At 43.2% G+C, this 25,499-nt stretch overlaps 1 protein-coding gene across 1 annotated transcript; it reads left to right on the top strand.

Annotated features, from left to right (window-relative positions):
* Nucleotides 1-365: 365 nt before the first annotated feature.
* On the top strand, nt 366-23,973 carry e4f1 (E4F transcription factor 1). Its single transcript, XM_084071255.1, has 14 exons — nt 366-488; nt 3,071-3,357; nt 5,382-5,460; nt 6,526-6,731; nt 7,570-7,690; nt 9,528-9,680; nt 10,820-11,037; nt 12,538-12,855; nt 14,567-14,693; nt 16,194-16,411; nt 17,067-17,265; nt 18,623-18,813; nt 20,123-20,185; nt 21,642-23,973. The coding sequence occupies exons 1-14, from the start codon at nt 398-400 to the stop codon at nt 22,086-22,088; spliced, it is 2,718 nt and encodes a 905-aa protein (XP_083927381.1). The 5' UTR covers nt 366-397; the 3' UTR covers nt 22,089-23,973.
* Nucleotides 23,974-25,499: the final 1,526 nt, after the last annotated feature.

Raw genomic sequence — 25,499 nt, 5'->3', positions numbered from 1 at the left:
AAGCATATGGAGACAATTCAAAGAAAATGGCCACCAATTGGATTAAAATGCTTTTTATTGAATAATACCGAGTATACAGGTACTTAGACCCAAGAGTTTTAACTTGTTACATCCGTGGCCGTAGGGAAAGTACTTTATATTTGAAATCCGAACGTTTATGTAGATGTACGGGTTGTAAATGTAAACATTTTAAAAAACAGGAACAAGTAGCGCCATGACTGTCATGATATGACAGACAGTCATTTTTCAGGGCTACAGCAGCACGCCTCTTTGGTTGTCATGACGACCCGGTCGTAAATCCGCCATGTTTTCCTCTCTCCGCTGTCCTGTGTGTGTGTGTGCGTGTGTGTTGGTTTCGCGGCGTCGTTGCGACAGAGACGGAGAACTCTAAACGACAATGAATGTAGAGAATAATCATCATACGGCAGAAACTCACGGCAGCAGCAACATCACCATCAGCAGCATCCACACCACGCTGGGAGACGAAGGTCTGGCCGAATGTTCAGCCTCCAAAACATTCACGTTTCACAGTGTTTATGTTGAGCTTTGCTGTGTTTTCGGGGCCTATAACCTCCATCATGTGTGTGTGTGGGCTAACGTTTTAGCCACTGTGCTGGCTAACATCTTAGCCACTATAGCTGCTATAACCAAGTGACTTTTTTAACGAAGCCTAATTTGTAGTCCTTTAGTTCCAGTTCTGGTTAGCAGTTAGTTGTAGTCCTTTAGTCCCAGTTCTAGGTAGTAGTTAGTAGTTGTAGTCCTTTAGTTCCAGTTCTAGTTAGTGGTAAGTAGTTGTAGTCCTTTAGTTCCAGTTCCTGATCTAATTTGTAGTCCTTAAGTAAAAGTAGCCCCACCACACTGTATAAACACTTTATTACTCTTTTAAGTAAAAGGCCTGTGTTCAAAATGTTACTTGAGTGAAAGTACAAAGGTATTGGCTTCAAAATATACCAAAAGTGAAATTACTAGGATGTTTTAAAATAGCCGATCTGTTGTGAGCTTATAGATCTGCTATTTTCAAATAGCCTATGTAACGCCAGGGATATCCCCATTGCCTGGGGGAGATATTAGACTTTCAGGCCATCAGGCTGAGATAGTGAACCACTATGTTACACTTAGGTATAAAATAGGGCTGAGGTGGTTAATGTATGTTTTATAATGTAATAATTTATTTCTGCAAAGTAATTAGTAACTCAAGTTTTCAAATAATTGTAGTGGAGTAAAAGTAAAATGTTTGCCTCTGAGATGTAGTGGAGTAGAAGTGAAAGAATTGAAAATTGAAAGTATTGGAAATTCTCCAGTAAAGTAAAAGTACCTCAAAATTGCACTTAAGTGCAGTACTTGAGTAAATGTACTTAGTTACTTTACACCACTGCTTTTCATGTAGTCTAATTTGTAGTCCTTTGGTTCCAGCTCCATGTCTGAGCTTGTTGTATGGGGGTCCGTGGCCAAATACATATCATTTTGGGGGTCCTTGACATGAAAAAAGTTTGAGAACCACTGATATTATAGCAACACTATACCCTATACCCGCATATCTGTATAAATACCTTGAAAAGGTTAGTGACACCCACAGTCACAAAACTAGATGAAGCGTAAACAACAATCTGGTACCACCCACCCATAAAACAAACTTGGGCAAATTCTCCTTCTACAGCACAGCCACCAAGGTATGGAATAGCCTAACGAGAAAAAGATGAGGCTCGCAACTCACTTTTGTGCTCCAGGTTTTATTCAAACAAAACAGCTCATGATACGACGTTTCGACCCTTTCGGTCTTTTTCAAGTATGTACGTAAGTATGTCATACTTGAAAAAGACCGAAAGGGTCGAAACGTCGTATCATGAGCTGTTTTGTTTGAATAAAACCTGGAGCACAAAAGTGAGTTGCGAGCCTCATCTTTTTCTCATTGTTACTGTTTTTACAGTTAAAGCTCAGCACCAAAAGAACGGAGGATGTGCCTTATTTGTTTTTTTAATGGAATAGTCTAACCCCATCCCTCAAAAAATGCAGTTCGCTGGGCTCATTCAAAACAGCCCTAAAAACTCATCTTTCTGGAGGCCAAAAGAGGAGCTAGTACCAGTTTCCCTGTAGACAGACGACCCCCCTCCCCCTTTTTTTTTGTAGGCTATATATTTTTTATTTTGTCATGCTTTTTTTTGTTGTACATAGTGGTGTGTGTATGTATGTATGTATGTGTGTGTATATATATATATATATATATATATATATATATATATATATATATATATATATATACACATATATATATATATTTATATATATATTATTTTTTTCTCCTGTATTTTTTTGTTGTTTTTGAACTGTTTGGTTGCTACTATATATGTCTATGAAATTAATGAGGACCCCAACGGAAACAAGTCCGCAAGGAGTTTTTTGGCCGGACCTTTTAGACAAAAGTATTATAAATGTAACTGTGTTGTTTTACATTCTTTTGCCTAATAAAAAATTCAATCAATCAATCAAACACAAGCTTTTTCAAAAACCTGTTAAGATTTAGAAGACATTTGTAGAATCCCCAGAACTTGGCCAGAAGCAAAGATGCATAAGTGCTAATTATTAACACTGTGATTTAATGAACATTGTTGTAATGCAGATGAGGACGTGCATAAGTGCTCTTTATTATTAACGTTGTGATTTAATGAACATTGTTGTAATGCAGATGAGGACGTGCATAAGTGCTCATTATTAACGTTGTGATTTAATGAACATTGTTGTAATGCAGATGAGGACGTGCATAAGTGCTCTTTATTAACGTTGTGATTTAATGAACATTGTTGTGATGCAGATGAGGACGTGCATAAGTGCTCTTTATTATTAACGTTGTGATTTAATGGACATTGTTGTGATGCAGATGAGGACGTGCATAAGTGCTCTTTATTATTAACGTTGTGATTTAATGGACATTGTTGTGATGCAGATGAGGACGTGCATAAGTGCTCTTTATTATTAACGTTGTGATTTAATGAACATTGTTATAATGCAGATGAGGACGTGCATAAGTGCTCATTATTAACGTTGTGATTTAATGGACATTGTTGTGATGCAGATGAGGACGTGCATAAGTGTGGCCGCTGCCAGGCCGAGTTCTTCACCCTGGACAGCTTCATCCAACACAAGCTGCAGAGCTGCACCACCGGCGGCAGACCACCCAGACCACCCCCACCGCCCCCCCGCGGCAAGGGGCCCGACGTGGAGGTTTCGGGAGGGGGGCCCCCGCCGCCGCCACAGCAGGGTGCCACCACCAGACCAGAAGAAGATGCCACTGCCACCATCATCATCCAGGAGGATCATGGTGGCATCACCCAGGCACCCACAAGTATCAGCGTTGAGTTTGTGAGTACCGTTTAATCAAGAGCTGGAGTCAATCGACCCAAAGACTACATTTCCCATGAACGCGGCTGCTGTAGGGACAGTGATTTCAGACTCCGGAAGTGTAGTTTGTAAGACTTTTAAGGCAGAATTCATTCAATTCTCTCTAGAAACAGGCTGTATCAAATATGAAAGAATATCATAAACGATGCAGAGCCACCCCACTGACAGAATCGCCGGGGTGGTGTGTTTATGTTTGGAACACAGTTCTTATATGATGTGATCTAAGATTCCCCTATGGGGGTTTCAACACAAAAAATAAAGCCACAACCCAGGGGGACAGCCCCCTGTAGCTGCAGTGACGTCAGACTTCGGTGCTCTATAGCAATGAGTACTATCAGAATTTAAAGCAATTTAACACCTGTTCAATTCGGAAACGCATCTGTCTGTGTCATTTTAGATTTCTTTGGCTATTCAAAAATAGCAGATGTACAAGCTCATACGAGCCACGCTACGAGCTTGTAGATCTGCTATTTTTTGAAAAATCGTGGAAGATTTGTGCAAATCTTTGAATATGTATATATTTTTAAAGCAAACATTTTTAATTAAAATCTTTGCTTCTGGAAGATTCTACAAATGTCTTCTAAATCCTAACAGTTTTCTGAAAAACGTATGTATCTATATCAGTGGTTCTCAAACCTTTTCATGTCAAGGACCTGCATCAATTGTATGTATTTGGCCACCGACCCCCATCTGAAAATGCTTTGTTCCAGGGACCCCGCCTGATGCAAAGATTTTAGTTAAAAATGTTTGCTTTAAAAAATATGTTGGTGAAAAAGTGCAATATGTATTTTGTTTTAATACATTCGAAAAACCTTGATTTGACTAAATGTGAACAACATTTAACTAGAATTTATATTCTATATATTCCAAAATGTATTTAAAAAAAAATAGCCGATCTACCTTATAAATCTGCTATAAAAAAAATAACTTTTGAATAATTCCACCAAGAATGGCCAAAAATACAGGGATGGAAAGATTGAAAGCCGTTAGAAATCAGGACACATCAGCTGCATAACTGCTGATCCCCATGGCCTCAATAAAGTTGAATAATGACCGATATATCGGTCCCCTGGGAGATGGATTGCCGTACTTAAGGCACGTCTCGTCTTGTGCTATTCATATCTTAAAGTAACGCGTATAGTGTAGCTCTACCACTCGCAACCTGGGATGTCATTATGGGTGATTCTTCTTTTGTCAAAAATGTGTTATTTTTCTGGGGGCATGGTGGCACAGTCGGTAGTGCTGTCGCCTCACAGCTAGAAGGTCCTGGGTTCGATTCCCGCAGGGGACGCTGTGGGCACTGGGGGTGTGTTCTCTCCTCCGCGTCATCAGTGCCCATACCCTAGGTGCCCATACCCTAGGTGGGGTTGGCGAAAGGGCCTTTCTGTGTGGAGTTTGCATGTTCTCCCCGTGTCTCCTAGGGTAGGTACCCTCACAAAAACATGCAGTAATCCTGGTCACTATACTGCCTCCCCCTGGCCAGCCGGGCCGCCTGATGGAGGGGAAAGGAACTGGTTGGAATAACGTGTTCCTTCCACGCGCTACGTCCAACCAGGGAAACTCCCCCGTCAGGTGACAAGAAGGTCAGCTGGCTCTCATGCATTGAAGGAGATATGAGCTCGGCCCTGGCCTCCCTAGGTTGGAAGAGGGAAGGTAGTGCCCAGGATTACATAGACAATTGGCACTGGGTGTAAAAAATAGGGTTACAAAATCGTGGGATAAAAATTTAGAAGCAAAACAAAAAGTGTTCTTTTCTGTTTTCTAAAGAGCTGTAGAGATGGGGAGGAGACCCCTGTGACCGAACAAACACTATAGCAATGATTGCTATCAGAATGTAGAGCTGTAATAATAATAATAATAATATTAATAACACTATCACTTACACGTGACATTATGTACAGATACTGGGATGTGGGTCAAGCCTGGTGCATACATACAGTATTACAACAGTGTGTCAGCTGCAAATGTTTGCACCTTTTTAACAGGTTTCTGCCGCCAGTGGAAACTCTGTGAAGAAAGATGAGGCATTGCTGCCGGACGAGTCGAAGAAAGCTGTCACTAACGGTGAGTCTCTATTTCACTCCAGTAAATGAAGCCATTTCCCAAGCCAGTTGACGTGTGGAGAGAGCGCTTAGTTTGGTTCACATGACCAACCAGTTTGGCCCGACAACTCTTGACGCCGATCTGCAAGCTTACAATGCGCCGCAACGTACAGTAGCGCGTTATGAGCTTGTAGATCGGCTACTTTTCAGCGAAGAGATTTGGTGTAGAGGACAAAAACAAGTAGGGGACCATGTTTAGAACCCTGGGGAACCCCGCTCAACAAAGTACACGCGGTGTAAGTTGTTAAAAAGTCGTGCGTTTGTTGCATGACCTTGCGCACTTCAACCCTACAGTATATGTAGGGCCTAATATACATTTAGGCCATTTGAAAATAGCAGATCTACAAGCTCACGCTGCGACGCATTGTGAGCTTGTAGATCTGCTATTTTCAAAAGATCTTCATACATTTGAAAACTTGAAATGGGACAGCATAATGAGTACTTTTACTTTTGGTATTTTAAGTACATTTTGAAATCTGGACTTTTACTTGTAACGGAGTACATTGGAGTATTGATACTTCTACTTAACACATTGAGTGCCAAAAACGGTCCAGGCCGTTTTTCATAATCCAAACGAGGTGTTTTTTGGAAAAAACAAACAAAAAACACAGCACCAGGAGATATCATTTTTCGAAGATTTAGACTTCAATCCACTTCCTGGTTAACGTATGACTTCAAAAGCCTGCATCTCGGCTCCTGTGTACTTTTTTTTTTTACTATGTATTTTTTACTATTTTTGACTACCGTATTTTCAACTGGCTGCAACTATGGAACGGATTATCGAATGTTTTTAATTCCCCCCCCCCCCCCGATTGTACGAGACCTCTATGTGTGTAATGAGGGGATCACCGTGAGGACGGTGATCACTGAAAATATTTTGTGACTACTTGAAAAAGGTTAAAAAATGGTTAAAAATCCAGGCACTGACTGTACCCTGTTTTAAAACACCCCTGGCACTGGGTGTTAAGTAAAAACTTTGAGTATTTTTTCCACCACTGATTTGTCATCATGTCGTGCTGTCCCCCAGACGAGGCCGGGGTGCTGGGGCTGGGCCGAGGTCGCAGGAAGAGAGCAGCTTCGGTGAGGGTGGCCCCCCCGCGCGAGGAGGAGGAGGGGGAGGCGTCCGACGACGACCCCCCCACAGAGGCACTCGTTGACGCGAAGAAACACAGAGACTACGAAGTCAAAGATGGCCGCTACTTGTGCCTGACGTGCAAAAAGACTTTCAAAACTGTGAGTTTCACGTGATTTTGGTTTTGTCACCCAAATAATTGCGATTGGACGATTTATGTAATAATTGTGACAGTGCCTTAGCCTGGTAAACCCTCCCTCCGGAAATCTCATTTCCATTTGATTCCAGGAGTGAGTCTGGCATGATCGCCCATTCTGCAATATTGGCTGTGGGCTGGAGTTGGGCGGGAGTAATACCGTTGACTGACAACCCCTTCAGCCAATGATCGTTGTTCCCCTTCAGCCAATCAGCAGTTCATTTTTACCACCTCCAGACTATGTGACGCAACGGGACTTTTGAGACGGGCGACGGCCATGCCCAAAATAGGTTGCCTTATTCGGATACATGCGTGTCACTACCCGCCCCTGCCGGTTCCTCTAAATTATTTTTTAAAAATAGGCTCTGTCATGATTAATTGACCACATATATGAAGCAACTAAATTCTATCCAAACGATATCTTAAAAGGAAATTCCGTGCCTCAAAAAAGAAGTTTGAGAGCGTTTTAAAACCGAAATTAAAAAGTGTAACTGGCCGCAGAAAACAATGGCGGATCGTTCCATTTCCACTCGGTCCCATTCGGGCTCACTCGAACTCGCCACCTGATTGGCCAACTGTCGCTGTCAATCACAGAACGATGAGCGACGACGCTGATAGGCTCAGTTATTTGGTAATGCGCTAGAAACGCCCATACAAGCCTTCATGCCAGACTCACTCCTGGAATCAAATGGAAATGAGATTTCCGGAGGGAGGGTTTACCAGGCTAACAGTGCCTACCTATTCTCCATATATATTGTGCACTAAACTAAAACGTTTTTAACACGTATCATTTTCTCTTCCAGACTAACATCCTGAGAACCCACATGCACACCCACAGTGAACAGAAGAAGTACTCCTGTGAGCTGTGTGGAACCTCCTTCCGGACCAAAGGCTCCCTGATTCGCCACAGCCGTCGTCACACGGGTAACGGTTATAAATTGCTAAAAGAAAAATTAGCAGATCTACAAAGCACATTGTGTGCTTGTAAGTGCTATTTCTGAATTCTTTCTTTTAAAGGTTAAACATTGTGATAATGGTGTATAATTGCGGATAACCAATGTTAGTTACAGTTTAGGCATTTAGCAGATGCTCTTAACCCTATAAGACCTGAGCTGTGTCATTTTTAGATTTGAGCTAAAAAAAACATTATTTTACACTTTGGGCTATTCAAAAATAGCAGATCTACAAGCTCATAGCGCGGCACCAAGTGCCGCGCTACGAGCTTGTAGATCTGCTATTTTTGAAAAATCTTGAAAATGTGTGCAAATCTTTGAATATATATATATATTTTTAAAGCGAACATTTTTAACTCAAATCTTTGCTTCTGGGGGTCCCTGGAACAAAATATTTTGATGGGGGTCCGCGGCCAAATACATAACATTTTGGGGGTCCTTGACATTAAAAAGATTGAGCACCACTGATATAAACCGCTCACAAAATGTAAGGAAACTTGAATTTGGGCCATTATATCTCCCCTTTACTAATACCAATCAGTAAAGTGTTATATATCATTTTTATCGTTGATTGGTTTCCTTTACAACAAGGTACAGCTTGTAAGCAACGGGCATTCATGGAATGAGCAACACAGGCAAACGTGTGGGTAGCGCCGAGCAAAAATGTGCCAAAATCACCCAATATGCTTTTGCTGGTAATTGCTCTTGTTTTGAGCGACCTGCCAGCACACACCTGCTGAGAGGTGGGTTCTGCAACTTTGCGTTCTGCAACATGGGTTCTGCAACTTTGTTGAGTTTGTGTATGCTCCAAGCAGCAACACTGCCCCCATGGAAAGATGCCACGTTTGTCCCTTCAGGATAAGGCCCGTGCAGTAGGGCAAGTGAAGCTGGTGTTCCGTTACGCAGATTACGCATTATTTGATGTCAGCCCTGGTACCATTTGCAGGCCGGTGTGTGCCAGTCAAAGGTGTGTGTCTGGCACCTGAGCATGGGCCCTGCAACTTTGACATCTGTCTTTGGTACCGTTGTGCAAATCTTGCCTGTAAATCTATGGTTCCTCAGTGAAGCAAGGGGTCTGGGTTGTTGTCTTCCTTGTTGACTTCACCAGTCTCACAGAACTTAGTCCTAAATTTGGAAATGGTACCAGGGCTAACACCAAATAATGCTGTCACTCTGCATAACGGAACACCAGCTTCACTTGCCCTGTTGCACGGGCCTTATCCTGACAAAAGTGGCATCTTTCCATGGGGGCAGTGTTGCTGCTTGGAGCATACACAAACTCAACAAAGTTGCAGAACCCATGTTCAGGTGCCAGTCACTCAACTGTGAGACAGTCACACACCTGTGACTGGCACACACCTGAAGCCCATTGAATGTCATGAATGTCACACCATTGAATGTCATGAATGTCACAACATTGAATGTCAGCAGAAAAGTCTTAACAGGCCATTTTGGCACATTTTTGCTCGGCGTTACCCACACGTTTGCTTGTGTTGCTCATTCCATGAATGCCCGATGCTTACAAGCTGTACCTCGTTGTAAAGGAGACTAATCAACGATCAAAATGATATATAACACTTTACTGATTGGTATTAGTAAAGGGGAGATATAATGGCCCAAATTCAAGTTTCCTTACATTTTGTGAGCGGTTTAGAAACATACGTTTTTCAGAAAACTGTTGGGATTAAGGAGACATGTAGAATCGGCTTCAGGTCTCAATGGGTTAACGTCCCAATACATCCTGCCAACCTGATGTATGGGTGTGGCTGTAGTAACGATGCGTGCCCCCCCTCCCTCCCTCCCCCCAGATGAGCGCCCGTACCGCTGCACGCTGTGCGGCCTCTCCTTCAGGGAGTCAGGAGCTCTGACCAGACACCTGAAGTCCATCACTCCCTGCACCGAGAAGATCCGCTTCAACTCCTACAAGGAGATCCTGGTCAGCAGGGAGGGGCTGCAGAAAGGTCAGCGTTGTTTTTGACTACATTCCCACAGGATATACATACACATAAAAGCTTAAAGGGGAATTTTGCCCCACGGTTTCCTGACCTTTTCTATGATGTTATGATATCCTAGGATGAATGGTACAGTAGAAAAATGTCATAACTCCACATGGATTAAAGTTCTCAGTCACCAAGACTGATTTCAGTCATTTGGATTCCATGGAAGCCAGCATGTCTCCTATGGAAGCATGTTGCGCAGCAAAAATAGCCGATCTACAAGCTCTCAATGCGTCTGCGACGCATTGAGAGCTTGTAGAAAGGCTATTTTCGGTTATTTTAACATTAGAGCATTTGAAGTGGTCAAACTAGCAATATGTTCAGAAGCATCTTCCATAATATCTTATTCGTCTCGGATATTTCATATAAAAGCAAAGGTTAAAGCCTGAATCTGTGATTTCTTCACATGGTTGGCAGTATGTAGAACAGCAGGAAAATATTACTAAAGCATCCTAATTTTACATATTGTATTCATTGTTTAGGAATCGGCGCTAGTGTGTGTTTTTCACACTGTTTCACAAATCGCACATTAGGACATTTTCAGTCGTGAGATTTAATGTTGCTTTAATCCATAACTCCATCCCGGGTCCACCACAGCTAAAAACACACGCCAATAGGCCTTGTGCTAGATCACATATTTTGATAGCTTTTTTTTCTTTTGTGAGATTTGATTGTCTTGAATGCGGCCCACCGGAAGTCTCACTAGACGAGATTGAAATCTCGTCTAGTGAGACTTCCGGTGGGGCGCATTCAAGACAATCACGTTGCATAGTGTTCTGTCACTATGAACGTCAGATCTCACCAAAAAAAAAAGCTATCAAAATATGCAATACGCTTGTAGCCGGTCTACAAGTTGTGAGCTTGTAGACCGGCTATTTTCAAATAGCCTACAGGTATGTATAAAATTGGGCTGAAGGGGTTAATGTATGTTTTATAATATAATAATTTATACTTGCAATGTAACTAGTACCTAAAGTTTTCAAATAATTGTAGTGGAGTAAAAGTACTATATTATAGTAGAAGTAAAAGTACTGAAAAACGGAAATACTCCAGTAAAGTGAAAAGTACTTAGTTACTTAACACCACTGTTGTGTTTGTTGCAGGAGTAGACACAGCTGCAGCAGCAGCAGCAGCTGTAGCTCCACTGACGGAGCACCAGGAGGCGCTGGTGGAGCATCGGCAGCAGCACCATCACATGGAGGTGGAGGTGGAGCAGTCTGAGGGCGGGGTCATCAGCGTGGTGGAGGCGGTGGGGGGCCAGGAGGTCATCCATCAGGTCCACTTCACCATGGAGGTGGATGGAACGCTGCAGGAGCAACAGGTCAGGAGGAGGAGCAGTATTGATTTCGTCGACTAAAAAACTATGGCGAAAAATGTTGGTCGACTACCTTTATTCACTGACCAAAAGTAAATAAAAACTAAATAAAAACTAAGCTACGATGACTAAAACTAAGACTAAATATATTGACAATTTCGTCAACAAATAAAAACTAGACTAAAATGTTAGTGAGGGACTAGTGGAGAAGAGATCCAGTAGAACTAAAAGACGAGTCATTTTATGTTTGGTTGCGCTCTGAAAATAGCAGATCTACAAGCTCACAACGCGTCGTGTGAGCTTGTAGATCGGCTATTTTCAGCATACAACCAAGGGTAAAATCAGCCATTAATCAGACTAAATCAACTGTAGATTTAGTCGACTATAATCTTATGATATTTAGTCGACTAAAACTAGACAAAAACTAAAACATTTCAGATGACTAAAATATGACTAAAACTAAATGGAATTTGATTTAAAAGACTATGACTAAAACTGAATCAAAATTTGCTGTCAAAATCAACACTGGTGTGGAAATATAGTGGCCCTCTCCTAGCCTGATTATCAGCCTGAAGCTGCGTGAAGCTTCAGTCTGACATTGGCTGCAGTGTCCGCGATTACCAGGGGGAGGGGATTAAAATTTCCCTAAACCAATCACAAGAGATCCACGGATCCGCCTGCATCTGACGTCATCGCGCAGCTTGTTTTAGCAGATATTCGCTGATTGGCTTGTCGTTAGACCACTCCCACCTCCGACTCTGATTTGACAGGTTTTTCTTCGACCGTGAAAAGCCAATAGGCTCACATTATGACACCAGACCAAGAGGAGCAGTCCACTCAGAGAGTGGGCGGGGTCTATGGTCTGGAACCAGGCTAGCCCGCGTAATATTGTTGTACAGCGACAATTGACCAAACCCCGCCCTGCCGCCCTGCAATTGGCTGAATACAAAAACGAGAAAAGGACGGTGGGGGCATTTACAGTCTAATACAGACCAAAACCCTAGTACTCCATCTGGTCTCGTGGCGTGCCTCACTAGGCGACAGACTGCGGACCCTGAGGCTCGAGATCGAATCCCGCTGGAGGCACTCTTTTTCCGACAACCGCAGACAACTTTTTTTTTGGCTAATAAAGTAAAGTATAGTTCTGGACCGGACCGCGACGGAGGGGCGCTGTCTCAAGCGAACTTGAGCCACGAGAGGCACCACCGTGCGCGCTAAAGCGCGCGAGTTGCCGTGCCGAACGTTGCGAAGTTCGCTTTGAGCCTACTCAGCCTCGTCCGAGTTATGTACCGATAGGCACAGAATAGTAAATGATGTTGTGGGGACTGCGTTTGCCCCAACTGTCACTCAAAGTGACCACTGGCCAATCACAGCGCGACTTTTCCGGGTCTGGGGCGGGTCTTGGCAGAATGTCGCTGCATATCACTATCACGCGGCTAGCCCTCTCCAGCATCAATGTCGCCCACCGCTGTTCTAAACTCTAGCTCCCCCCTGTGGCCAACCTAGGTGATGGTAGAGCAGTCTCAGGTGGAGGCCCTGGCGGCGGCGGCGGCAGCGGGCGACAGCGTCATCTGCCAGGCCATCATCAACTCTGGCATCGCCCTGAAGACCACCACACAGCAGCACCACGAGGAGGAGGAGGAGGAGGCCACGGCGCCCACAGCGCCCCTAGTGGTGGAGGTGGTGGAGGAGGAGCAGGAGGAGGAGGAGGAAAGCACCCAGGCTGCGGAGGAGATCCGCAAGGTTGTGTTCGAGTGTTCCGACGCAGAGGGCAGGGTGACGGAGATCCAGGTGACGGAGGAGTGCGTGGAGATGGAGGCCGAGGTGAGAAACGACAGGACTGATCATCTATGACAGTGGTTTTCAAACAGTGGTCCGGGGACCATCAGTGGTCCTTGGGGGGGTACCAGGGGGTCCTTAGCAAAATGAGTTAACATGGCGTCACAATCATTTTAACCACTTAGCTTTGGCTATTCAAAAAATAGCAGATATACAAGCTCATAGCGCGGCACCGAGTGCCGCGCTATGAGCTTGTAGATCTGCTATTTTTGAAAAAGTGTGCATATCTTTGAATATTTATATTTTTTAAAGCGAAAATTAACTGATATCTTTGCTTCTGGGGGGGTCCCTGGCACAAAATATTTTCAAATGGTGGTCCGTGGCCAAATGTATATCAATTCAGGGGTCCTTGGCATGAAAAAGGTTGAAAACCACTGATCTATGAGCTACAAGATCATCTATGAGCTTGTAGAAAATCTTTGAATGTGTATATATTGTTTAAAGCAACATTGTTTTTAACTCCAATCTTTGCTTCTGGGGTGTCCCTTGAGCAGCATATTTTGAGATGGGGGGGGGGGTCCGCGGCCAAATGCATATCATTTTGGGGGTCCTTGACATGAAAAAGTTTGAGGACCACTGATATAGAAACATAAGTTTTTTCAAAAAACACTTAGGATTTAGAAGACATTTTGTAGAATCCCCCAGAAGCAAAGATTTGAGTTAAAAATGTTCGCTTTAAAAAATATATATATATTCAAAGATTTAAACGCTTCTTTCCAAAAATAACAGCTCTACAAGCTCATAGCGCGGCACTCGGTGCCTCGCTATGAGCTTGTATACAATATCTGCCAATCCACATATGTGCCAATGTGCGGTGATAAATAATCCACCACCTAACTAAACAGGTGTCATTATTATTAAAATCATTATCACTAGTCTATACCTCTTGGGGATATGAGCATCATTTTCATAGACCTGCTTACTTATTCCTCTGGCAAAATGTGGCAACACTGATCCCCCAATTCCATAGCCTGGGGGACCATGACAACAGGCAGGCAGTAACGCAGTAACGGCGCAAAATGTGGCAACACTTATCCCAATCCCATAGCCTGGGGGGAGCATGTAGAGTTAGACGGTGTTTCATTAAAAGGCTAATAAACAGCTGTAATTTGGGTAAAGTGAAAAACAGGATTCCTCATGGTGGGCGTTTGCTAATGATCAATGGCTATGTGTAAGTGCTGAGACATTACTTCAGCTACTGAGGAGAACCAAGCACTTCAGACACACTGACATTCTGTTAAGGATTATTATATATTGCAGGGGTCTTTAACGTTTTCAGCCAAAGGACCCCCTAGCTGAGAGAGAGATGAAGCAGGGACCCCCTCTATATTGTATGAAATTGTGATTCAGAATACACTTTTTTTTGTTTACTTGGTCTGGTCTTTTTTCCCTCATCCCACACCTATACCACTTTGCCAAAAATAGCAGATCTACAAGCTCACAACGCCTCGCAGCGCGAGGCGTTGTGAGCTTGTAGATCTGCTATTTTTGGCTAAAGTTCTCTTCAGAATAGGGATGCTACGGTTCAAGTGGTTAATGGAAAAAAATATATATATCAAACAAAGATTTTCGCGGACCCCTTGTAGTAACTCTGAGGACCCCCTAGGGGTCCCGGACCCCCTGTTGAAGACCCCTGATATATAGGATATAGTTTGTTTTCCATGTGGCTCAGTAGCGTCTGTCTTCTCTTCTCTAGGAGGAGGACACTGGATCTGATGGACAGGAAGATCCCCCTCCGTCTCCAAAGCTACATAAATGTCCTCACTGTAACCGCTCCTTTAAGGCCCTCAACTACCTGCGCTTCCACGTCAAAGGCCACCTGGGTGAGGTCATATCTCTGGATCATTATTATTATTATTATTATTACACCCACTGTCTGAAAAGTGGAACATTGGATAGAGTTAAAGCCGTTTACTGTCCCTAATACCATCACAAATGAAGAAACAAGAACCAATAGAGCACCGAAGTCTAACGTAATTTACGCATCCTACCTGGGTCGCGGTTTTCCACCCCCCATTCTGAATTCCCATAGACGTCTTTAACACATTGAGTGCCAGGGGTTTTTCAAAACAGGGTACCTCCAGTGCCTGGATTTTTAACCATTTTTGGACCTTTTTCAAGTAGTCACAAAACATTTTCAGCGATCACCGTCCTCACGGTGATACCCTCATTACACACATAGAGGTCTCGTACAATCCGGGGAAAAAGATTAAAAACATTCGGTAATCCGTTCCATAGTTGCAGCCAGTTGAAAATAGTCAAAAATACATCGTAAAAACAAAAAGTACACAGGAGCCGAGATATAGGCCTTTGAAGTCATAACTTAACAAGGAAGTGGATTGGAGTCTAAATCTTCGTAAAATCATATCTCCTGGTGCTGTGAAGAAAAAAAAAAAAAAAAAAAAAAAAAAAATCACATTTTTTCCCAAAAACGGCCATAACCGTTTTTGGCACACCTTGTTAGCATTATGAAAAACGGTCCGGGCCGTTTTTGGCACTCAATGTGTTAACTCTCTGCCTGCCAAAAACGTTTTTTTTTTTACGTATCAAATATGAGTGACTGACTATCATAAACGATACAGAGCCACCTCACCTCCCTGACAATATCGCAGAGAGTTTAGTTTTGGAACACAATTCTTATATGAGACGATTCTAAGATGAGCCAATGTTATTCTCCATAGAGAAATTACTTTACGACCCAGTATGAGCGAGTGACGTCAGGACTTCTGTACTCTATTGAAACTCCAATTAAACGCAGGAAATGGGTCTGGAATGATTGGGCACACCTTGAAAAACAATGACGAAAAATGTTGGTCGACTACCTTTTTTCACTGACGAAAAATAAATAAAAACGAAATAAAACGAAGCTACGATGACTAAAACTGAGACTAAATATACTGACAATTTCGTGAAACAAATAAAAACTAGACTAAAATGACTAGTGGAGAAGAGATCGTTTTATGTTTGGTTGCGCTCGGGTGTTGCGCTCTGAAAATAGCAGATCTACAAGCTCACACTGCGACGCGTTGTGAGCTTGTAGATCTGCTATTTTCAGCATGCAACCAAGTGTAAAATCAGCCATTATGACGCCATCAAGGCACCTCCAACATACATTTTAGTCGACTAAATGAACTGTAGATTTAGTCAACTAAAATCGTATGATATTTAGTCGACTAACACTAGACAAAACCTAAAACATTTCAGATGACTAAAATATGACTAAAACTATATGGAATTTTATTCAAAAGACTATGACTAAAACTAAATCAAAATTTGCTGTTAAAAATCAACACTGGTGTGTTCTGGCCTTTTTTTCTACGCAGGCTACAAGCCCTTCAAGTGCACGCTGTGCCACAAGGAGTTCATAACGGGCTACCTGCTGAAGAAGCACATGGAGATCCACGTCAGCGAGAGGCGCTACAAGTGCGGCGAGTGCGGCAAGCTCTACAAGACCATCGGCCACGTGCGGGAGCACATGAGGGCCCACTCCGACGAGAGACCCTACCACTGTGCCCACTGCAACAGGGCTTACAAGACCAAGGTGACCTTCCTGCTGCCACTGGCTGGCTTTAAAAAAAAATGTGTTCAATTGAACCCATTCAAACCGGGAACGCATCTGTGTAACCACTTTAACCATTATTTTATACTTTGGCTATTCAAAAACAACTGATAACAGATGTCATTTGTTGACAAATCGTGAAAATTTGTGCAAATCTTTGAATATTATATAATACATTTTGGGGGTCCTGACCTTGACATTAAAAGGTTTGAGAACCTGGTAGGGGGAGTGTAGTGCCCAGGATCACTTAGAAAATTGGCACTGGGTGAAAAAAAGGGTTACAAAATCGAGGGATAAAAATAATAGGGGGAAAAAAAAGGTTTGAGAACCACTGATATTATTATAGCAACATACGTTTAAGAAAAATAACTGTTAGGATTTAGAAGATATTTGTAGAATCCCCAGAAGCAAAGATTTGAGTTACAAAAAATATTGTATATTTATTATTATTATTATTTATTTTATTTATTTTTTCCAAAGATTTGAACGATTTTTAAAAGAAATTGCAGATCTACAAGCTCGTAGTGCGGCACTCTGCACCGCGCTGAATAAATGAAAAATAACCACCGATCTGTAAGTGTCATGGTGTTGTCACTGAGTGCCTCTTCTACCCCCCCCCCCCTCCCTCCCTACCCAGAATGCCTTGCAGGTGCACCAGCGGACCCACGGCCAGGACAAGCCCTACGTGTGTCAGTTCTGCAACCGAGGCTTCAGGGAGAAGGGCTCGCTGGTCCGCCACATCCGCCACCACACCGGGGAGAAGCCCTTCAAGTGTCCCAAGTGTGACCGCGGCTTCGCCGAGCACGGCACCCTCAACCGCCATTTACGTGCCAAAGGTCAGATTTTCTGCAAATATATAAAAAAAATAGACGGCTTATTTTTTTTATTTTTTTTTACCTTCATATTAAAGGGATGGATCAGGTGCTCATATTTTAGGCCCAGTAGATTTTTTGTTTCCTCTAGCATCGCTGCAGAAGGCAAACAAACTTCTTTTTAAAGCAAACATTTGTATCTCAAATATTTGCTTCTGGGGGGTCCCTGGAACAAAATATTTTGAGATCGGGGTCCAAATACATTTTATTTTGGGGGTCCTTGACACACAAACAGTTTGAGCACCACTGATATATAGCAACATTCGTTTTTCAGAAAACTGTTAGGATTTAGAAAGACATTTGTAGAATCGTATCTCAGGTCTTAACTCTTTGACTGCCAGAGTAAGTAAGTGAGTGTAATAGTGTGCCACTGCTGCCAGCAAAAACAGCCTTTGAAAAGATAAATAAATCATGGAATATTCTCTGTGACCGCCGTCCTCATGGAGATCGGCTCATTACACGCACAGGGTTGTTGTAGTAGAGGGGAAAAAAATGCCTGGTCGCGATCCTCCATTCAAGAGCTATGGCCGTTTCAATCAGGCTTATTTTCCGTAGAGCAGGTGGAACGGATATCTAGCAGAGATAAAGCCATTTCACTGCAGGAAATAAACAAGAAGTAAATGAGGTTGTGTTTGTGTGTGTGTTCCTCATTGCTTGCACCACACCACAGAACAGATCACTGAAACACTGTCACACATCTTGAATAGATGCTATGCACACAAAGGGATGTACATAGCACGTCACGTCACAAGAGAATAGTGGAACTCATAGCAAAGGACATAACAAAATATCATGCATCTACAGTGAGAATGTACAAACATTCCCGTGTCATTTAATGTTTCATCTCTGTGATAACCCAGACATATTTACATCTTTGACAGCTAATACACCAGATGTTGTGATTGATGAAGAGTACAGAGAAGTGTCTTTATTGGAGATAGCATGCACCTTTGACCTTAGCCTAGAGGAGGCCTTTATGACCATGGTCATTAATACCATCTCATACCATCTTAGAGCTGGGCTATAGGTGCAGACTATTTGTTTTTATATTTGGCAGCCTAGGACATACCCACAGACTGGTTGTTAGGGGGTTTCAACAACTTGGGATGCCCAAAAAGGAGGCAAAAAGGCTGGCAAAGTAGTTCTGTCTCTGCTATGATTGGCAGTCGCCAGTGACATGCTTATTGTATCATGAAAACGTATGCCATGATTTTGTGAATGTAACCTTAACGTCACCTTTAATATTTGTGTCCCTGTATGTGTTATCCTTTATGTGGACATAAATAAATGGTTAAAATGTGTGTTTGTGTGTGTGCGTCAGGGGGCTGCCATAAGGACGACGGTGTGGAGCAGCAGCCAGAGGTGGCGGTGGTGGAGGTGACAGAGGAGGTGACGGAGGAGCAGACGTCAGTGGACAGTCTGGCCACGGCCACCATCATCTCCGAGGACCCCCACGCCGTCCTGGTGGAGTTCTCCTCCGTGGTCGCAGACACACAGGAGTACATCATCGGGGTGAGAGAGTAGAAGCTTTGTTTCATGCTTAAATAACCCATTAAGACCTGGAACGCATCTGTGTCACTTTAGATTTTTTTAAAGAATCGCCTCAGGTCTTAATGGGTTAAAAAAAATCACACCCTGTGTGAAGAGAGTGGTGCCTTTGATGAGCCCCGTATTGATGTTGTCATCAATGTTTGTTTATTGGACATACATACAGTACATACATACATACATACATAAGGACGGACACACGGACAAAGTCAGATATAGGAGTGGTTGGCACCACTCAAAAACTGTTTTGTTATCATAACCCCATTCAATACGCGAACGCATCTGTGTCACTTTAGATGTCTTTGGCTTTTCAAAAATAGCAGATCTACATGCTCATGAGCTTGTAGATCTGCTATTTATTGAAAAAAAAAAGTTGAAATGTTCTTTTTTTTTAGGTGGAGGTACGCGGCCAAATACATAACATTTCGGGTTGTCCTTGACATGGAAAAAGTTTGAGAACCACTGATATTATATTATTATTATTGGAATACATTAGAATCCGCAGAGGTTCTGCTGTTTGCAGAATCTGTCTTGAGAGATTACCAAGTAGGTGATCACAAATATAAGAACAGCTAGAACTGTCAGGCAAGTTCAGACAATTACGTTACTGTAGTAAAGAAACCAGGGAAAAGTCAACATGTACTGTGTGTGTGTATATATATAAGTCTTTAAAGGGACTACACCATGAATTTTAACTTTTTTGGTCTCCCCTACCTCTCTTCTATCCCAAAAATTACTCCAGTTTGAGCACTCAGGCTTTCACAGCATATCTGGGGTTTTATGTAAATTGGTCTCAAAACAGACCAAACTAAACTGATTTGGCCCCGAAAGTGACGTCACTAGCGGTACAATCCCTCCCGTTTTTCAGTTCCAACTTTCTTCTCTTTTTTTTTTACTTTTTCCACTCAGAACCAGGAGATAACATGTATACAAACTGGCTCAATAGCGCCACATGCAAATCAGGACAATGTTGCAGGTGAAAGTGCTTTATAAGCCAGAGAGAACTTAGTTGGAATGAGTATATCTGAGGCTTGATTTAGGCTCAAACCTTTTGAAAAACGTTTGAGGGACATAAACAGTATGATATTATTATTATCATTATTATTATTATTATTTTAAATTCATGGTGTAGATCCTTTAACTTATCTGGGTTCAAATATAAAGTGGGTGTTGGCTAGTTGGTAGTCAGAGCTGGTGGAGCAGTAACAGTAACACACCTGTTACAGTTATTGTAACAACATGTTTGTCTTTGTTCTGATTCTGTCTCCTCCAGACTACAGCACAGGAGACTGTGGAGGGAGGAGAGGTTACACTCATCCAAGACAGTCAGAATCAGGTCAGTGCTACACACACACACACACACACACACACACACACACACACACACACACACACACACACACGCACAGGAATGAAATAAGAACATAAATCTACTGTAAGACCATTGAGGTCGAGAGCTTTTTAGTCTTAAGTCCATTAGCGCTGCGTTGTGTTGCAAATCCCCATGAGATGTCTGATCGTTATGCAAATGTTATGCAACAGTTGGTTGGTTCCGGTCGAGTCAGGGAGTCATTCCATGAGCGATGATGATGACGGTGTGCAGCGCTGGAAGTTTTTACTCTTCACTTTGTACTCCACTTGAATGGTTTAAAATAAAACCATGTTCAGTCTCATCTACACCCAGCTGATCAGATAGTGATGGCTGTTAACACACACCCTGCCATTGATGGAGATGTCTCCGCCAGGCCGAAAGGCATGGCGAGAGAGTATGTTTTGCACCCTGTCCGTCCGTCCGTCCGTCCGTCCTTCTGTCTGTGAACAGCTAATCTCCGGCACCGTTGGCCTGATCGCAGTGAAACTGTGCACACACACACTCCCTGGATGCCAATTCTGAACCTCTGCCCCACATTTTTCACACGGGCCTGGCAAAACCCATTTACTCCTACAGATTTTATCCAAACGTCATGCAAATCGGTACACAGTATTTCTATAGTCATGTGATCAACACGCAGGTTTTTTCCCTTTTCACAGTGCCACCAGGAGGCCACAATAACGTGATATAATAACTTGACCTGGCGGAGACCCGAGGAGCACTTTTTCTAGTTTCAAATCCAACACTTAACTGCCATTGACGGAGATCTTCGTCAAGTCTCGTCTAGTTTTACTTTTATGTAGTTTATGTCGGTGTAATCTCTCAAGAACAGATTCTGCTCTGCGTTTGAATCTGTCGGGGAGGTTCGTCATATCGCGTACGCACTGGCCTACAAGTGGGCGTGACTTCAGATCAGGAAGCAGGCCGCGCTTTACCCAATCAAATGTAGTGGCCGGGATTTACGTGTCTGCCGATGCTTCCCCACTCGAAACAAACCGAAACTCATTTAACAATAGCGTCCTCGGAGCAGACAAACCCACAGAAAGATATTCACATTTTAACTTACTCTTTCATCATAGAAACAAGTGGGCTTATAACCAAAACGACCCATGTTCTCTGGGAGAAGTGGTGTTAGTGTTCCGTGTAGAAATATTGTCAGTGGGAATGAAAACATAGTCGCACCACCGGAAGTGATGCGCTGAAGGCGGACCAAAACCCCGGTTTCCTTGCGCACGGGTGCTACGTCTTCTTCCTCCCAGAGCCAACTGAGATAGTAACAAACAGCAGAGGGCGCTGTTTTTCCTTTTCAGTTGGTGATGGGTTCCCAGATTGACGTCGGTGAAACAAGCATTTTTCGTCATAGTTTTAGTTGACAAAATGAACACTGTCAAGCACGTTCCCCTCCCCGTGTCTCTTTCAGATGGGTAACCACATCATGAAGGTGGTCCAGCAGATCGTCAGCCAGTCCCGGCGGGGCGGGGCCGGTGGGCGGGGGCAGCGGGGCGGCGCCGGGGGGCTGGGCGCCCCTCAGATCATCGTGCGCAACATGTCGGCGGACGAGGACTCGGGGGCGTCGGCCTCCATCTCGGACATGGGCGACACCATCACCATCGCCACGCCTGAGAGCCTGACGGAGCAGGTGGCCCTGACGCTGGCCTCCGCCATCAGTGACGGCACGCTGCTCGCCACCACCGGGGGCGCCACCACCACCACCACCCTGGAGACCATGGAGGGCGGGGTGGTTACCGTGGTTACCGAGGAGGAGGAGTCGGTAGTAGTGGAGGAGGAGGTGCAGCAGGAGCAGCATCAGGAGGAGGAGTACGTGGTGATGCCTGACGAGGTGGAGATTCACACCGTGGTCGTATGAAAGGAGGGGCGACACTTAACACATTGATTGCCTAGAATGAGTTAACTCGTTTTTAGAATCCATCACTTTTCTTTTTTCTTTTTTTTTGACCCAAAGACCAAGGAGGTATGATTTTTCGAAGATCTCTAGACTCCTATCCACTTCCTTGTTAACTTAAAACTTAAAAATTCTGTATCTCGGCTCCTTTTTTTTTTTTTTTTATGAAAAATCTCTGGCATAAAACTGCAAAAAATCTGAAATAATTCAGGCAGTGAATGTGTTAATATCACAATGTTACCATTAGGGATGGGACGATGATCGTTATTATCGTTTATCGCGATTTCAAAAAAACGCTCACAATAATCGTATCGCAGAGATTTAACCCATTAAGACCTGGTACACATCTGTGTCACTTTTTCATTTGAGATAAAAAGCATTATTTTACACTTTGGCTATTCAAAAATAGCAGATCTACAAGCTGCGCTACGAGCTTGTAGATCTGCTATTTTTTTTAAATCGTGAAAATGTGTGCAAATCTTTGAATATATATATATTCTTTTAAAGCAAACATTAACTCAAATCTTTGCTTCTTGGGGTCCCTGGAACAATATATTTTGAGATGGGGGTCCGCGGCCAAATTCATATCATTTTGGGGGGTCCTTCAAGTCAAGTCAAGTCAATTTTATTTATAAAGCACATTTAAAAACAACCAAAGGCTGACCAAAGTGCTGTACAAAAAAGCATCAAATACATACACAAGCAACTGCAAGCAAAAAATACACAAGACAAAATCAAAACAGGAAGAACAACAAGATATACAAAAAAGCAATAATACAAAAATCATAGCAAAAAGGCAAGTAGCATAAAAGAGAAAAAGTGGGAGCACGTGGACAGGTGTCCAACAATTTCTACTATTTACTAATTTACTATTTAAAAGGCCTGGGAGAACAGGTGCGTTTTTAGTCTGTTTTAAAAAATGTCCAAAGAGGGTGCAGCCCTAATGGATGGTGGTAGATTGTTCCATAATTTTGGGGCAGCAGCCGAAAAGGCACGGCCCCCTTTTGATCTCAGGCGGGTGTGTGGGACTTTGAGGAGCCCTTGATCCGCTGATCTTAGTGTCCTAGTGTTGTCGGGGGGAGGAAGCATCTTGCAAATGTAGGGAGGAGCCAATCCATGGTGGGCTTTATAGGCGAATAATAGAATTTTAAAATCTACTCTATATTTGTGGAGGGACGCCAAAATGGGGGTGATGTGGTCCCACCTTCTGGTGCCAGTCAGGAGCCTTGCAGCCCCTCAGGACAATACGTACACGCGAGGGCACCAACGGGTGCCCACAGCGGAGAGTAGGCCTTAGTAGCAGAACCGGAACACAAGGGAGATCCAGATGAGAGCGAAACTTACCACCAAGGCCCAGAGACTGGGCCTGTGAGTTTAGTCGGCGTTAGATCAGGTGGAGATGATGGTGGTTCTGTAGGATGGGTCCAGATGATGGTGGTTCTGTAGGATGGGTCCACAGCAGTAGTGATGCTTCTTGTCCAATAATGGTATCGGTGGCAGTAGTGGTGTCGGTAATAGTACTAGTGGTGTTTGCCGAAGATGTGGGTTTGGTTAGCTCCCGGCTAGCGAACTGGTTGTTGTGACAGTTCACCTTGGAGACGTCGATGAACTCCAGGGCTGGCATGTCATCCAACGCCCCTGTGTCTGTCTGCAACTCCTTTAGTGTGGCTGGGTGCTGCGATGTGATTGGTGGAGGCTCAGAACGCAGCATGGGTTCTTCTGGGTCCAACAGACTCTTACCCAGATACAGACTCACTGGGTTGAACTGACACAATGCTCAGACAAAAGACGACGAAATGAAAGTAGATTCCAATAGTAATCTATCATCGGACGGAGAGACCTAGCATCCGCTCGACAACTTGAGATGTCCTTGACATGAAAAGGTTTGAAAACCACTGATATAGAAACATACGTTTTTCAGAAAGCCGTTTAGAAGACATTTTGCAGAATCGGAACCTTAGGCCTCAATGGGTTAAATGTATTTGTCCTCCGTCATACACTGGGATCAATTCACCTTTAGCCGAGCTGCATAATCCGGTACCACTTAAACCCTATAGAATTGGTAAAACGTACTTGTAAAGAACGTACTTGATACAGTCTTTTTTTTCACTCTCTAAATCTCTTTCCCGAAAATAGCCGATCTACAGGCTCACAACGCGTCGCGAGTTTGTAGATCTGCTATTTTCTTTTGGCAAACGTTCCACTCCAGACATATGGATGCTGGGGTTCAAGAAAGTGGTTTAAACAAAAGCGTCATTTGAACACGTTGCCTGCCAAGGACGTCCTTTCCACAAGAGGGCACTGTAACACAACTTAGGAATGATCCCTTGACTCTTGAGAGAAGGAATGGAGACGGATGTGACGTCATCTCTAAAAAAATGACACTTCCGTCCACTCCTATGTTATCAGTTGTAGGAAAACGTAATGTAGCTCGGATTTCTTTTTTTGGGCGGGGGGGGGTGAAAACAAGCCTTATTCAACGGCCGGTAGCAACAACATGGCCGATCGCGATTACAACATTTTTGTTCTGGTGGATAGAGGAGACCCTCCCCCACCCCACAACTTTCTGGTAACTTTCCTCAGAAATGATGATATTCGAATATTGGTCTTAAAAATTGGCAGATATTCGAATATATTCGATTATTATTATTTAAAAAAACATTATTATTAATATTATTATTATTATGTTTATTTGACAGGAACAATGTATCAAGTGCTCGGATCCAATAATACATTGTTTTTTGTATTGTTCCTGTCAAATAAATATGAAAAAAAAGGAAAAAAACATTTTTTTTTTTAAATTCTAATATTAATTTTAAAATTCTAATATACATATTTCCCCCATATTCAAGGAATATTCGGAATTTGAATATTAATTTACCAGCCCTACCCCACAGACACCGTTTGTTTAGATCTGCGTACACACCGTGGCACCCGTGGGTCACCGTGGATCGCCAATATAAGGTAAAAAAAACCCCGCCGGCATGGGGATGGAAAATGATGTTTTGATGCTGGTAGTCAATGTGTTAAGAGTTTTAAGCATATTTTGATTATCGCGATAATATCGTAAATCGCTGTTATTTTTGGTCACAATAATCGTGACATGAAATGTTCACGTCGTCTCGTCCCTAATTACCATTACCCCCAAAAACCCACACGATATCTGGTCTAATCACGATATCGATAATCGTATGGATTTATCGCCCAGTCCTATACCTCCACAGGATGAGGAATGACTTTTAACGACAAAACGTGCACCGTGGAGACTGAGCTGATGAACTGTGAAGATGGATGAGCTGTAGATTATCTTCAAAGTCTTGAACCGCCGTTTTCATTTTTAACCCATTCAATCCCGGGGAACGCATCTCTGTAATT

Source organism: Gymnoscopelus microlampas (assembly GCF_963454915.1).
Source record: "Gymnoscopelus microlampas genome assembly, chromosome: 11".
NCBI classification, from domain to species: domain Eukaryota; kingdom Metazoa; phylum Chordata; class Actinopteri; order Myctophiformes; family Myctophidae; genus Gymnoscopelus; species Gymnoscopelus microlampas.
The sequence above is the reverse complement of the archived record's forward strand: the minus strand, read 5'-3'. Positions and strand labels throughout refer to the sequence as shown.